Consider the following 16,754-nt stretch of genomic DNA (forward strand, 5'->3'; position numbering starts at 1 on the left):
GATTGGTTCCGCCCTCAAACCCTCTGGCCTCGCTTGCTCCCTTTGTGGATAATGATGGTTTGCTTCGTGTTGACGGGCGATTGCGGAACTCTGCGTTGGATTTTGACGGACGTCATCCGATCATCCTTCCCAGAGGCCATCCCGTCACTTCGGCCATAGTGACTCACTTTCACGAGAAGAACCTGCATTCTGGTCCTCGGGCACTAGTGGCGAAAATCCGTTCTCAATACTGGCCCATTGGGGGGAGGAAGACCGTTTCAAGGGTTGTGAACAAATGCGTACGTTGTTTTCGCGCAAAGCCTCGTCTACTGGAGCATGTTATGGCCGATCTTCCGACCGAGAGAGTTGCAGGATTCCAATGTTTTGATGTCACTGGTGTGGATTTTTGCGGACCGTTTTTCTACAAGGCAGAGACTCGGAATAAGGGCCCTATTAAATGTTATGTAAGCGTATTCATCTGCTTCAGTACGAAGGCAATCCATTTGGAGTTAGTTAAGGACCTTTCCACCGCTTCGTTTCTGAGCGCCCTCCAACGGTTTATTTGTACGCGACGTAAACCCAGACAGATATGGTCGGATAATGCCACCAACTTTGTGGGTGCCAAGAATGAGCTTATGGAGTTGAAGCAAAGATTCCTCAGCCAGGAGCACCAGGCTTCTCTGCACGATTTTTGCCTGTCTGAGTCTATCGAGTGGCGATTTATTCCTCCACGCTCTCCTCATTTTGGTGGTCTATGGGAAGCAGCAGTGAAAACGGCTAAGCACCATCTTTATCGTGCAGTTGGTCCCGCAGTTCTTGGCTTTGAAGAATTAAGGACTTTGTTGTGCCGCATCGCCTCAATTATTAATTCTCGGCCCCTTGTGTCGATTTCAGAGAATCCTGCGGATCTAGATGTCCTGACGCCGGCTCATTTTTTAAATGGCGGACCGCCTTCAACATTCATCGAGCCGGACCTTACTGCGCTAAACTTTAATCGGCTGGATGGGTGGCAGAGAGTCTCCTTCCTGCAGCAGGTTTTCTGGGCTCGTTGGAAGGAGGAGTACCTTACGCTGTTGCAGCAGCGTTCCAAATGGCGCACCCCTGGCCCTGTAATTGCTGTTGGAGACATAGTCCTGGTGAAGGATGAAAATCTACCCCCAATGAAGTGGCCTCTGGCCAGGATACTGGAGCTGGTTCCTGGGCGTGACGGAGTGCACCGTGTGGCCGTTCTCAAAACAGCGGTGGGAGTGACTAAGCGTGCGGTGTCACGGCTGTGTCTGCTGCCTGTCAAGGATTCGGTTGAAGATTCAGCCTTCAACGGGGGGAGGATGTTGAGCCAAGCAGACAAGGGCGAAGCTGCTAAATAAGTCACATATGTTATAAATCTGAGTAGCAGCGGCGGGTTATCGGCAGTTCTGGTTTTTGTTTACATCTCCCCGTTCGCATGCGCTTTGCTGGTATTTGTAGCGCATGCGCTTTGGGGAGCTTTTTTGGAGAGCTGCTGCACACCAGCAAATCGTGCATTTGTGTGCGTTCGTATTGCTAAGTTCGTATTGCTAAGCTTGGGTACTTGTATTATTGTATTGATTGGAACAGCTGCAAGTTGGGTTAGAGTTGAACCCTCGAGAAATAAAAATATTGAAATTGCCTTGAAAATTGAACTGTGGAATTTAATTCGTTTGGCCGCTATTAAAAACCATTAATAGCTCAACACCCATAATAAAGATTTTTCTGCTTGGAGTCGATTACCTTATGAAATCGACGACCTTACGTTTAACAGACAGATACCCTAATCATTGAACCATGGGGTTAAAGTTCTTCGAGTAAAATATTTAGAATGACAATGAATGAATATGCGTCGAATCTCGAACTCTAGCAGCAGCAGAGGGCCGGAGAATTACTTCGCCTACTTTGCTTTGACGTTCGAAGGGCAAACCTTATTGAAATTTTACATCACGGCCGGAAAAGGCGGTGACAGGAATTTCAGTACTGCTGGGTTTTTTGAGCTGGTTCATGTATGTGAGCAATAAACTTGAAAATATAGAGTAAATTCTTTCAACTCTTACTTTATTTGTCTATCGGACGACTATATCCTATAGCTACCATATACTGATTGATCGGAAATCCCATAACTTTGGTGTTTTTTGGAGTTGGAGGGTTGGGACTTTCCACACATATTATATTTGGTCAAAACGTCTTATGGGAAAAATTTATAAGGATCGGCCGACTATATCCTATAGCTGTCATATATTTATGATGTGGCATGTTTTTTAAGTTAGAACGATGGGACTTACTACAGATTGCATTTTGGGCAATCTTATCCGATTTGCAAAATTTTATTAGGATAATTGGCTTAACTTTGTTGTTTTTGAAGCTAGAATGATGGGACTATCTACGGTTTCCGTTCTGGGCAATCTAATCCTATGTTTCATAAGGATCGTCCGACTATATCCTATACCTGCCATATAACTGAACGATCGAAAATGGCATAACCTTGCAATTTTTAAAGCTGCTTGGGGCTTTTTCCAATATTTTTATTAGAAATTTTTTTGTGGTGAAATTCTTATAAGGATCGGACAACTATATACGAATCGATATATATAAAATAATAATATGAGCTTCTGCTTAACTGCAAGGTTATATCAACTTCGGCTCCGCCCAAAATTAGCTTTCCTTTCTTGTTTTCTGATAATTTATTATATAGAGAAACTCTCATAAGCATAGGCCTCCCATCTGTTAATTTGTTTAAACAATTGGGTTTCCCACAATTACGAAACAATTTTGGATTTTACATAGAATTTTGGGCAAATTTTTAATTAAAATTTTTGTAGCAGGATTGCTACAGAATGTATATATGTATGTATTACTATTAACGAGAAGTGTATATAAGTGTATAAGTGTATAACGGTAAACGGTTGTTAGTATAAGTCGGTGTTGTTGCTTGTTTTCGGTTCTGGCTCTCTCTCTCTCTTGTGCTCTCATCGCTCTCATTGTTCTTTCAGCGAATTATGAGGGTTGATGCAGATCGCGTGGGATGAGAGCGGAGTCAGTCGAACACCAGCAGCGATCCGAAGCGGACATATTTTAATAAATAAAACAAAGCGAAATATAGTCGGCAAAGGTGTTCTTCTTCGGGGAATATTCATTATAACCCTACAAAATCAGAAGTGGGCCGATCTTGTGCCAAATAAACAATTAAAAACAATTAAATAAAACGAAAATGGACGTTAGCAACGCATCAATTGCACAATTAAAAAAGTGGTTGAGTGTGTTACAACTACCAACAACAGGAACAAAGCGCGAATTAATATTGCGTTTAAGCAAAATGTCAACGGAGTCGAGTAATTATCTGGAATTAGTTAATCATCAAGACGAAGACGGCGATGGAAGCAACGTTGAAGACGAAGATGAGGAAGATTTGGACTTAGAAAACAACGGAAATGAAAACGATAATGACGACGAAGCTGGAGGTGAAGGAAACGACAAAGCTGGAGGTGAAGGAAAAATTGGCGGTAAAAATGAGAGCAAAGTTGGCGGCGATCAAAGCAGAAAAGACGGAGACAAAAGGAGCAACAAAGATGGAGACGGGAGCAGCAGCAAAGACGGCGGCGAAAACAACAACGACGACGGCGGCGAGGGAGAAGACAAAGTTGAAAAGTGTGCATGCAAGGACAGGAATAAAGCCGGCAGCAGCAACGCAAAAGCAGGCGCCAAAGAAGAGGTGGAAAAAGGCAATGCTGAGAAGTCGAAGTTCTTGGAATTTTGCAACCCAAGCATCGACGTTTCGTTGGGCATGGCAACACAAGTTGTGCCTGAATTTTCGGGTGAAACTTGCGCACGAAAATGGATTACGCAAATGAAGAATATTGCAACCATTTATGGAATTGGTGGACAATATATTAAGATGTTGATGATTAGCAAAATCAAGGGAAAAGCAAACGTGTGGCTACATGCAAACCCTGAGCGCATCATGCTACCGTTGGAGGAGTTAACCGCTGAGCTAATTTCAATGTTTTCGGATAAAGTCTCGAAGTTAGAGGCAAGGCGTCAATTCGAGAACCGTAAATGGAGTTCCGGTGAAAGTTTTGGAAGCTACGTGGATGACAAGGTGATGCTTGGTCAGAAAATCAACATAGATTCAGAAGAAATGATAAATCGCATCATTGAAGGAATTCCGAATCAAGGGCTGCGAAATCAAGCACATATTCAGTGCTTTGAAAATGTTGCACTTATCAGACGTGCATTTGCGGAAGTGGAGTTGCCTAAGTCTTATGGTGACAGGAAGGAGACAGCAGTGAACAAGGACGAGAAGGACAGCAAGGACACGCGTTGCTATAATTGCAATGCTAAAGGACATTGGGCGCAGGAGTGCAGGAAGCCAAGACGTGAGAAAGGTTCGTGCTATGCATGCGGCGAAATGGGACATTTTGTGGCGAAGTGTCAGAAAAACAAAATTAAGAACGAGGGCAAGAACAATTATGTAAGATATTTTGAAATTTACTTTAAGGATAATACTAATACCAAGTTAATTACAGAATGCCTCATAGATACAGGAAGCCCAATTTCTTTTATTAAAATTTCTAAAGTACCCGAAGATGCTTGTAAAATACCAGTTTTAAGTTCATATCATGGAATAAATGAAAGTTGTTTAGAAACTTATGGTAGAATATTATGTTATATTAAGAAAAAAGTCAATAAAATACATTTTCATTTAGTTGTTGTGGCAAACAAATCTATGAGTCATGATGTAGTTCTTGGAAGGGACTTTATGGAAGCATGTGATCTAAATCTGAACCTTGACACCTTGAAGTTGGTTACGGTAGAAAACTTAGAGAATGTTAAAAACAGTAATGATGTTAGTAATGAAGAGAAAATAATTAGTGATGTTGATGTTAATAAGGTTAGTGGTGAAAGTCGGATAATAAGCAAAGAAGTATTAGTTAGTCATGAACCAAAGATTAGAAATGCAGTTAGGTTTCAAGAAGCAACGGAAGTAGACATAAACATAGTGGAAAAGGAACTGATGAATATTGATATTGAAGATGAATCTGTAGAATACAAAATTGGTGAACAAGTGGATTATAAGGTTAGACAGCAATTTATGAAAATTATAGAAAATTTTTATGTTAATAAACAAAGACCAAAGGAACCAGAGGTTAAGTGTGAAATAAAGCTGAGGTTGGATGATTCGAAACCTTTTAGCAGTTCTCCGAGACGGTTAGCTTATACAGAGAAAGAAAAGTTACAGAGCATATTAGACGAGTACTTAAAAGAGGGAATTATTAGGCCGAGTGAGTCAGAATATGCATCTCCAATAGTGTTAGTTAAGAAAAAAACAGGTGATTTGCGATTATGTGTGGATTACAGGAAGCTTAATAAGACAATGATTAAAGATAATTATCCATTACCCTTAATTGATGATTTATTGGACACATTAGTAAATAAGACTATATTCTCCAAATTAGATCTTAAACATGGATACTTTCATGTGTTTCTTGAGAAGGAATCAATTAAATATACTTCATTTATGACGCCGCTAGGGCAGTTTGAATTCATGCGGATGCCAATGGGCTTAAAAAACGCACCGGCGGTGTTTCAAAGATTTATCAATAAAATTTTTGCAGACATGATAAGAGAAGGAAAAGTGGTTATATACATGGACGATATTATGATCGCGAGTAAAGAAATTGAAGAACATTTGAGTGTACTTAAAGAAGTTTTTGAAAGATTAGCAAGAAACAAATTAGAACTAAGAATGGATAAATGCGAGTTTCTACAAACGAGTGTTCAATACTTAGGCTTTTTGGTGTCGAGTGAAGGAATACAAGCAAATGATAAAGGAATCGAAGCCATCAGAGATTTTCCAGTCCCCAACAAAGTGCATGGAGTTAGAAGCTTTTTAGGATTGTGTTCATATTTTAGAAGATTTATAAAGGATTTTTCGAGGATTGCAAAACCATTATATGAATTGTTGAAAAAAGATAGCGAATTTGTGTTTGGAGAAAAAGAGTTAGATTGTTTTGAAATGCTAAAAAAGAAGCTCATAGAAGCACCGGTACTAGGTTTATATTATTATAAGGATGAGGTGGAACTACATACAGACGCAAGTGCACATGGTTTTGGTGCGGTATTATTACAGAGGAAAGAGGATAAGAAATTGCATCCTATATTTTATTTTTCGAAAGCTACAACGAAAGATGAGGCAAAATATCATAGCTTTGAGCTTGAAACGTTAGCCATTATTTATGCTCTACGAAGATTCCGAATATATGTGCAAGGTAGACGGTTTAGAATTGTTACTGATTGTAATTCATTGACGTTGACGTTGAACAGAATAGAACTTAACCCGCGTATTGCGAGGTGGGCGTTAGAGTTACTCGAGTATGACTTTGAGTTAGTTCATAAGTCGGGAAAGCTTATGCAACATGTAGATGCCTTAAGTAGGAATACTAACATATGTGTAGTAGAAACAGTGAGTTTTGAAGACAATTTAGTTATATGTCAAGCGAAAGATGAAAAGTTAAAGAAAATTAGAATGAGGTTAGAAAAAGAAGATGATAAAATGTTTGAGATGAGAAATGGAGTAATTTATAGGAAAGCGAATGATGGAAAATTGTTGTTTTATGTTCCAGAGGAAATGGAAGACAAGATACTGTATAAATATCACAATGAGTTAGGTCATTTAGGTAGAGATAAGGTTATGGATGCAATTGTTAGGACATATTGGTTTGCAAATATGAAAGAGAAAGTTGTTAGACATATTGATAACTGTTTGAGGTGTGTAGCGTTTTCACCGAAATCAGGAAAAGAAGAAGGATTTTTACACAGCATTCCAAAAGGGAGTGTACCATTCGAGATTATACATATTGATCACTACGGGCCAGTGGATAAGGGAAGGTCAAATAAACATCTTTTTGTTGTCATAGATGGGTTTACAAAATATGTTAGGTTATATGCAACAAAAACAACAAACACAAAGGAAGTTATTATAGCATTGAAAGACTATTTTAGATCGTATAGTAGACCGACTTGTATCGTTTCGGATAGGGGCAGTTGTTTTACATCTGAAGATTTTCAGAAATTTCTCGAAGATTATAATGTTAAGCACGTAAAAATAGCAACAGGGTCACCTCAAGCTAATGGTCAAGTGGAAAGAATCAATCGAATAATAGGACCAATGATAGCGAAATTGGCAGACTCAGAAAAGGGATTGCATTGGGATACAGTTATTGAAGATGTTGAGTTTTCATTAAACAATACAAAGCAGAGAAGCATTGCGCAAATGCCGAGCAAAATGTTATTTGGAATCGCACAAAAAGGAAAAATTATAGATGAATTAAGGCAAAAGTTAGAAGAATTAGATGATACCGATAATGTTAGGAATTTAGATGAAATTAGGACAAAAGGAACAGAGTGTCAAACAAAGTTGCAGAAAGACAATGAAAGAAATTACAATGAGAAAAAGAAAGCAAGTTCAGAATATAAGGTAGGTGACTATATCGTGGTTAAGAATTTTGATTGTACTGTTGGCGTTGCAAGAAAGTTAATACCCAAACATAAGGGTCCATTCGTAATAGACAAAATTTTAGGAAATGATAGGTATTTAATTAAAGATGTTGAAGGTTTTCAGTTGTCACGTATTCCATATCAAGGTGTTTGGAGTAGTCAGAACATTAAACATTGGATAGGTAAACGAAGATGAAGCTCAAATATTATGTAAATTATTGTAAATAAATAACTAATAGTATCTAAGTCAAATAGATGTAAGATTCAATTGTAAAATATCACAAGATCAGGGGATCTTTAAATGTCAGGACGGCCGAATTGTAGCAGGATTGCTACAGAATGTATATATGTATGTATTACTATTAACGAGAAGTGTATATAAGTGTATAAGTGTATAACGGTAAACGGTTGTTAGTATAAGTCGGTGTTGTTGCTTGTTTTCGGTTCTGGCTCTCTCTCTCTCTTGTGCTCTCATCGCTCTCATTGTTCTTTCAGCGAATTATGAGGGTTGATGCAGATCGCGTGGGATGAGAGCGGAGTCAGTCGAACACCAGCAGCGATCCGAAGCGGACATATTTTAATAAATAAAACAAAGCGAAATATAGTCGGCAAAGGTGTTCTTCTTCGGGGAATATTCATTATAACCCTACATTTTTAAACTAACCAAATTCCAAAACCTTTGCTATCGAAAAATTCTTTACGTCTTTGAAAAGGTTTTTAATTATTCCACCTTCTTGAATGTCAAAATCTATGGAGCTGAAAAAAATAGTTTTGGTGTTTATCCTTACAATTACAGTATTCCTAACTGTGTGAATCGCCTGTCCAGATCTATTTTAGTGACGAAAATATGCTATATAGGTGTACAAAATTGCAATCATATAAATCATACAAAAAGCATATAAAAAATATTTTTGTTCGGCACGTGCCGAAAAAAAAAATCAGTCACGTGCCGAACAAGAATATTTTTTATATGCAATTTGCTTTTGTTCAAGAACATCACATCTCAAGTTATAAAAGTAAGATCTGGTGTTCCGCAAGGCAGTCACTTAGGACCTCTTCTGTTTATCCTCTTTGTTAACGACTTGCCTAGTGTCGTGAGCTATGCTATTACACTTATGTATGCTGATGATGTGAAGCTCTGTTTTTCTTACTCTGACCACTTTCTTCATAGACATCTACAGTTTGACGTTGACGAAGTATTCGTGTGGTGCTCTAATAATCTCCTCTCACTAAACTGCTCAAAATGCAAGGTTATGACGTTTAACCGTAGCACGCCTCATGTCATCTCGTACTCACTTGGGAATCACTTTTTAGATCGTGTTTCCTTAATGAATGATCTTGGAGTTCTTTTCGATCACAAGCTGTCGTTTAATGAACATATTTCTCTAACAGTTAATAAAGCCAGAGGAGTACTTGCATTTATCAAGCGCTGGTCAAAAGAGTTTGATGATCCCTTTACCACTAAAACGTTGTATATCTCTTTGGTTCGTCCGATCCTTGAATACTGTTCATGCGTTTGGAGTCCGCAGTATATGGTTCATCAAAGAAGTATTGAATCAGTGCAAAAGCAGTTTCTTTTATTTGCCTTAAAATATTTAAACTGGGACTCAGATGGTCTTCTTCCACCATATCGTTGTCGGCTAAAGTTATTAGACCTGCCACCATTGCAGGTACGTCGTACTTGTGCTGGGGCCATGCTCCTTCATAAACTCATTCTTGGTCAAGTTGACTCTAATCTTTTACTTGAAAAAATAAAATTTTCTGTTCCAAATAGGTCAACCAGGTCCTTCCGACCATTTATTTTCCCCTGAATTATCCCTTGATGTAATAAAATCTAGACCGATTTGCGCCATCACGATAAGAGGGATGAGAAACTGCGGTAGGTTAAAGACTAAGTAGTTGTAAAGATAAGTAATTAATGTAACTCTTCCAGAATAAAACCATCAACAACACAGAACTCCAACTATTGTCCAACACTAGAGTGTTTGTTTAAAGGCATTCCCCGTGATCGGCCGAGCGGCGACATTATCTTTTATTCGCACTCTGCAAGATGATGCCAACGAAACATTCGCCCCGGCGGAGCCCCAGGCTGGAAGCCTCGGGTGTTCCCGCAACTGCGACCACCATGGCCACAGCAACTTGCACCCCGGCAAGCTCTGCGAGTGTGGCTGGTGATCGGCAGCGGCCACAGACTCCGAAGGAAAGTGGAACAGCCGTCAGAAAAGCGGCAAGTAACCTGCAGCCCGAAGCAACGGGACAGATTACGGACCCCACAATTGTACAAGTGGCGGCCCTAATGGAAAGGATCGCACGTCTAGAGTCGGAACTGGAAAAGGCAAGGGCAAGTGGAGGACAAGCAGAGGCCGCCAGGGATTCCGTTGGAATCGGGACACGCGGCGTTGGAGTCATGTTTGAGTGGAATGCTGCCACGCCAGGGAGCAGCGCAACAGCAGAGTTTTAGTAGAAACCTGCCCAGGCAGATGAGTGACAACCTGCAAACGGAGCTTGGAGTGATGTTATCGCTACAGTTGACGGCACAATTGAGTGCAAGTTTGTCGCCACAATTGAGTGAAAATTTGGCGTCGACGCTCGGCAGCCATTGTGCGAACGGGCAACCTGTCCCACGGACACACACACCAACAAAAACAGTGGGCTATTCTCCGCCTGGGCTAGGTTATGTTCATCCGCCAGGGGAGCCGACACACAGCTTGGAGGTTTCTGCACCATCGCCCGTGTCATATGAAGTGGCGACGGCGAGAATACCTGGATGGACGCCACGTAGATTGCCTGATCTTCCCGATTTCGAGAGTCAGCCAGAGGAATGGCCAATATTCCTGTGCGCGTTCACGGAGACAACGGCAGCCTACCAGTGTTCACAACTGGAAAACAACCAGCGGCTAGTGAAAGCCCTGAAAGGCGACCCCCGCGAGACAGTGAAGTCGTTGCTCATCCATCCCAGTAACGTAGAAGCTGTTATGGAGCAGCTTCAATTCCAGTATGGACGTCCGGAGCTACTTATCATGTGCAGCCAATTCAAGAGGCCACCATCGCAAGGATCGTGCCGTTCGCGACGAAGGTGAGCAACCTGGCAGCGTTCCTGCAGTCAACCACGATCGGCAGCCAGCACCTAGGGAACCCAACCCTTATGGAGGAGCTGATCGCCAAGTTACCGCTGAGCAAGAGGTTGGACTGGGCGAAACACGCGGTCACGATACAACCGTATTCGACAGTAGTGCATCTGAGCGAATGGCTTCATGAATTCGCAAGACTAGTGTGCACTATCACGGACGTTGGAGCCAAGGAGCAACCGAAGCGAAGGATCCTGCACGCGAATAGTGTTCGCGAGGAGGAGCGGTATGCCGACCGCCCCAGATTTTGCCCTATATGCGAGGGCCAACACCAGATCAGGGACTGCAAAGAATTCAACGGCGTTTCTACGACGACGCGGATGGAGTCTGCGAGGAAGTTGAGGCTATGCTTCTCGTGTCTGGATCCCGGAAACATGTCTCGGTTCTGCAGGAAGAGCCGCGGATGCAACGTTTACGGATGCCAAATCAGGCATCACTACCTTCTCCACGAGTCACCTGGACATCCTAGACGGCCGTACGTCGCAGAGGAGCAGTCAGGACCGACGGCTATTCAGAGACAGCAGCAAACGGAGTGGAATTCCACGACCAGTGGATTCCAACGAGAGGAGCCGTCCCACGTCAGCCGCAGTTATAGACGCGGTGCGTGAGCAGGTTGAAAGGCGATCGACGTGTGACCGCCAGGAATTGACGCATCGGAACCTTCATGCGTTGATTCGATTGGATGCCACCTACCATTCCGGATTCTACCCGTGACGTTGTACGGGGAGAATACGCATGTCGACACCTATGCATTGCTGGATGAAGGATCGTCTGTCACGCACATCGACGACGAACTCATCCGCAACCTGAACCTGAAAGTCGAGAGTCGCCAACTGAACGTGCAATGGTTTGGTGGGAAATCTGCCAAAGAGCACACGAAAGTGGTCAACCTGCAGATCAGTGCAGCGGGCAAGCCAAAGCGCCATGAGCTGAAGAACGTGTACGGAGTAGCCAATTTGAACCTTCCGATGCAGAGCCTGCGTTGGGATGATGTACAGGCAGTGAAGGCGAATGCGCGCCTGCCTGTGAAGCCGTACAACAATGCGTCACCGAGGATCCTAATTGGACTGGATCATGCGCATCTTGGAATACCCCTCAAAACAAGAAGCTATGGATCTGGAGGACCATTTGCAGCAGCCACCGCACTTGCCCCGTGCCCCAGGATTATCTTCTGGAGAAGATGGTCAGCGATTATTTCGAGATCGAGAATTTCGGAGTAAAGCCGGCACAGCCAGTCGCAGCTGGCGGAGTGGAGCTGGCGCCGTCAGTCACACATGGCGGCGACGCACGGGCCATGAGAATCCTGGAGGAGACGACTAAGCGAGTAGGTCGACGATATGAAACCGGGCTGTTATGGAGAGACGACGAGGTGAGCCTGCCGGAGAGCTACAAGAGACTCGTCAACATCGAAAAAAAAATGAGGCGCGACGTGGACTTCGCGCGGGCCTATAAGGGATTAATTGATGATTACGTCAAGAAGGGGTATGCACGACGACTGAAGCCCCAGGAAGTCCAGAGGTTCCAGGAAGGCAAGTTATGGTACCTGCCGCATTTCGGGGTGGAAATCCCGAACAAACCTGAAAAAAACCGGCTGGTCTTCGACGCGGCTGCCAAGGTGAACAGCGTGTCCCTCAATTCAGCGCTACTGAAAGGCCCACAGCGCTACAAGCCACTCCCAGCAGTGCTCTTCCATTTTCGGGAAGGAACAGTTGGGGTTTGTGCAGACATCAAGGAGATGTTTCATCAGGTACTGATGCAGCCACAGGATACAGGTTCCCAGAGGTTCCTGTGGAGAAACGGTGATGACCAGCGGGAGCCGGACGTATACGAGATGCAAGTGATGACGTTCGGAGCAGCTTGCTCACCATGTTCAGCGGACTATGTGAAGACCGTGAATGCCTCGCAGTACAGCAGCACGAACCCGCGAGCAGCCCTGGCCATCAAGGAATACCACTACGTGGACGACTACGTCGACAGTTTCACCAGTGAAGAAGAATATATCGCCGTTTCAACACGGGTGAGAGAAATTCATGCAGATGCAGGATTTCACTTTTGTCGATTTACTTCCAGTTCGGCAAGTGTGGTCAAAGCGTTGAACCCACTTGAATCCATCGCTAGCGTCAGACGGACCGAAGCTGAGGAGAAGGTACTAGAAATGTACTGGCAGCCGGCTACAGATGACTTCAAGTTTGGCATCAAATATCATCGAGTCCCGAGAATCGTGAACACAGGGGAACGCGTCCCTACCAAGAGGGAGTTCCTTCGCTTGGTCATGTCCACGTTTGACTCGATTGGATTCCTGAACTGCTACATGGTGACTGCCAAATTGTTAATGAGAGAGATTTGGCGGAAAGGAGTCAACTGGGACGAGCCGCTACCAGATGATTTGGCCGCAGCCTTTGAGGATTGGGGGTAAGAAATGAGCAAGATCGAAGAGTTCCGATGCCCACGCTACTACTTCGGCGGTGGACGCGTACGGATGCCACAGCTGCACATCTTCGTGGACTCCAGTCAGTCGGCGTTCGCGGCAGCGGCCTATTGGCGGGCCACTTACGAGAACGGAGACGTGCACGCGCATTTCATAAGCTCCAAAACGAAATGCGCTCCGATGAGGAAAGCTGAGGAAAGCTGGCCAAGGTCGAGCGAGGGATGGATCCCTCCGACGCCCGACGAAGAGGAAATGAAATGTGAGTTTGCCTTGGTCATGGTAAACTTCATATCCTTGCAGAGATTCTCGAACTACAATCGACTGTTGAGGAGCACCGCATGGGTGCTCAGATTTATTCGAAGGTGCCGTGGACTACGATACGATGGAGAGGATCACGGACTGACGTCGATGGAGTGCGCTGAAGCTGAGCGCACTAGTACGGCAATCGCAGCGAGAAGCGTTTGCTGAGAACAACCAAGGGAAAGTCGCCAAGGGCAGCCGATTGCATGGGCTGTCCCCATACTTCGACGAGGACGGAGTAATGCGAGCCAGCGGAAGGATTGACGACGCGACGTGTGTGCCATGCAGCGCACGTCGACCGATCTTACTGTGTCACGATGAGGCACTGGCGGAGATGATCGTGCAGCATCACCACGAGAGGATGTGCCACCAAAACACGGAGGCAACCATCGGAGCGATCCGGCAGAAGTTCTGGACTACGAATTTACGGAGGCTGCTACGCAGGGTGGTGAGCAAATGCAACGTTTGCAAGCTGCGAAGGGCACGACCAACTCATGGGACTAACTCATGGGATGGGTCCCCTACCAAAGGACCGGCTGGAGGCCAACGGATGGCCCTTTAAGCTTACCGGATTGGACTATTTTGGACCGCTATTTGTGACGGTTGGACGACGCATGGAGAAGAGGTGGGTGGTGCTCACGATGGGTGGCACGATCACAAGTGGGTGGCACTGTTTACATGTATAACCACAAGAGCTATCCACTTGGAGATGGCTCACGATTTGTCCACCGATTCCTGCATAATCGCTATGAGGAACTTTATGTGCCGACGTGGACCCGTCGTCAGGATTAGGAGCGACAATGGACAGAACTTTGTTGGAGCCGACCGCGAAGCCAGGAGGTTCAGCGAAGTGTTCGAGCCTACACAGATCCAGGGCGAGCTGTCGTCCAAAGGAGTCGAATAGATCTTCAATTTCCCGGCGAACCCAGCTGAGGGTGGCGCCTGGGAAAGGATGGTGCAGTGCGTGAAGAAGGTGCTGACGCACACGATGAAGGAACTTGCGCCCAAGGAGCACGTACTGGAGAACCTGCTGATTGAGGCGGAGAGCATAGTAAACTCTCGCCCGCTCACTCATCTACCAGTGACGGTGGACTAGGATGCTCCACTGACACCCAACGATTTGCTGAAGGGAGCACCCGATGTCCCAAATCTTCCCAAGGATGACGGACAGGAGTTCGTGAGATGCGCTACCAGAAAGCAGTGGCGCATAGCGAGGATGATGCGGGATCGATTCTGGAAGAGATGGGTGCATAAGTACCTGCCTACACTTGTGCGCATGGAGAGATGGTGCAAGCACGTCGAGACCAGGTGTTCTTCTGTGATCCTGCCATACCACGAAAGGAGTGAAAGGCGTCGTGGAAGAGGTGTTCACCGGGAGAGATGGAGTACCTCGTCGAGCGGCAGTGCGGACTAACGATCGAGCCAAGACGATAATGCGTCCCGCTTCGAAGTTAGCTGTCTTGGATGTGGTGAATGCGGCTGCTTCACGGGGGTGGGGATGTCGCGGAACGGATTAGGGTTATCGATAGTTAGTCAAGCTTAAGACTTAGCGCCGCAGTATTATATGTATCGATAGTTTTGGTATTTAAGTTCTGGTTATTCGGTCCCACTAAATAGAGTAAACAGAGGAAAACAATTTGGCGGAATTAGACCGATTTGCGCCATCACAACAAGAGGGAATAGAAACTGCGGTAGGTTAAAGACTAAGTAGTTGTAAAAGCTAAGTAATCAATGTAACTCTTCCAAAATAAAACAACTATTGTCCAACACTAGAGTGTTTGTTTAAGGGCATTCCCCGTAATCGGCCAAGCGGCGACACTTTTAGATTAATTTTTCCTAATTCTTAATTATAATTAATTAATTTTAAAATTGTATATATAAATAACAGATAATTGTTACTTCAATAAAATAAAAATAAAAAGGTTTGCCTGGTTTTTTTTTTGAGCTTTTAATTCATGATTTGGCCCAAAACGATGGTGGCTGTAATTTAAGAAAAACAGAGTTTTATTTATATGCATTATATGCTAAGTGGGGGCATATGCATATAAAGCTTTCTACTCATAAAATTTTGCATTCTTCTCATTAAGACATGAGACACTGAAACACAAAGCAGAATTACATCAAAAGTTGCCATCAAGCGTCGTGGTTCCTAACACGGGAGGGCCTGGGCTCGAGTCCAAGTTGAGTCAATGTTTACGTTTTACTTTTTAAAGCCCTTTTTTATTTGGATTTTATTTTTAAATAAATAAATTAAAATCTGAAAAGATATACTCCATATTTTTTAGGGTATTGACCAAATATATGCAGACTCCAAAAAGCAACTGAACTTATTAAAAATTTTGCTTGTCTGTTTATCTAATTCATCAATAAACTTACGTAAACTATTTTGATATTTATTTTATTTAAATCCATGATCATGAGATGTGGGGGTTTTGATGAGTTGAATTCGCTGATGAGTAACGTTCTTAATTTATTCAAGTCCTGGGTTGAATTCCTAAGAAGAATTGTACGTGCAGGTCCAACGATGATGTTCAGGATAGCTCCTTGAATGATTTCATTCTGAGTAGACGATGTTGTTTTGTATTGGGTAATCAAGTTATCAACACTTTTTATAAATAGTGCTAAATACATTGTATCACCATTAAATTTATCAATTTCTTTTAGTTGCATGAATAAATGATTCATATTGCTGTCAGAAAGGATGTGCCTTGCTGCAGCTGATGTGGATGCTTGTTCAGATTCCATTTTAAAGTAATTCTCATTCTCACAGAAATCCTCATTCGTGATTTCACTAATGTTTAGAAATGTTTATAGATTCGTTTTGCGGATACAATAAATTCGCGTTGTATTTAGTTCGATACTTAAAACACGCGAGGATAATTATATCCTACCGACTGCGCCAATTATATGTTTTAATTCCCGATTTAAAATAAAAAAATAAAAATATAAAGATTAAATTTTATTTTTAAATATCAAGAATGAGTTATAAAGATATCCTATTGGATTGATCGTTGATTATAAACTGATTTTACAAATTCAATTTTCTTATAACTATAGCTTTTATCGGTGAGTTTTGTTTGGTCAGAGTTTTATGCTGACATGTAAGTTCCCATGATGGGCACTTGTTTATGAATTTGGAGAAAAAGGGGTTTGATGTTTACGTCTACTGTCGTCGATAAAGGCGTGTGAATGGTTTATGTCTATGTTTATGTCTGGATGCCAATGAAAATGCTATGGGAAAGGGTTTGTGTCTAGCCTATTTGAATTATTCCCACAGTAGGCTCTGGAATGTTGTTTATATATGATTTGATAGGTATGGCAGGGAATACTGGTTTTATGGAGGATTCGTTATCTAGGGTATTTGCAGAAACATTAAGTGTATTTGCAGATACACTACTTACATTCAATAAATA

The 16,754-nt window shown here is 43.1% G+C and overlaps 2 protein-coding genes across 2 annotated transcripts; both read left to right on the forward strand.

The window, feature by feature from the left end:
* The first annotated feature begins 2,816 nt into the window (after window positions 1-2,816).
* On the forward strand, window positions 2,817-8,089 carry LOC116655392. Its single transcript, XM_032453257.1, has 2 exons — window positions 2,817-4,459; window positions 4,515-8,089. The coding sequence occupies exons 1-2, from the start codon at window positions 3,200-3,202 to the stop codon at window positions 4,524-4,526; spliced, it is 1,272 nt and encodes a 423-aa protein (XP_032309148.1). The 5' UTR covers window positions 2,817-3,199; the 3' UTR covers window positions 4,527-8,089.
* Window positions 8,090-9,965: 1,876 nt separating this feature from the next.
* LOC123257370 lies at window positions 9,966-13,029 on the forward strand. The gene is made up of 4 exons (XM_044716187.1): window positions 9,966-10,418; window positions 10,514-11,191; window positions 11,342-11,658; window positions 11,748-13,029. Exons 1-4 carry the CDS (start codon window positions 9,966-9,968, stop codon window positions 13,027-13,029), a joined length of 2,730 nt encoding a protein of 909 aa, XP_044572122.1.
* Window positions 13,030-16,754: the final 3,725 nt, after the last annotated feature.

Source organism: Drosophila ananassae, chromosome 3R (assembly GCF_017639315.1).
Source record: "Drosophila ananassae strain 14024-0371.13 chromosome 3R, ASM1763931v2, whole genome shotgun sequence".
NCBI lineage: Eukaryota > Metazoa > Arthropoda > Insecta > Diptera > Drosophilidae > Drosophila > Drosophila ananassae.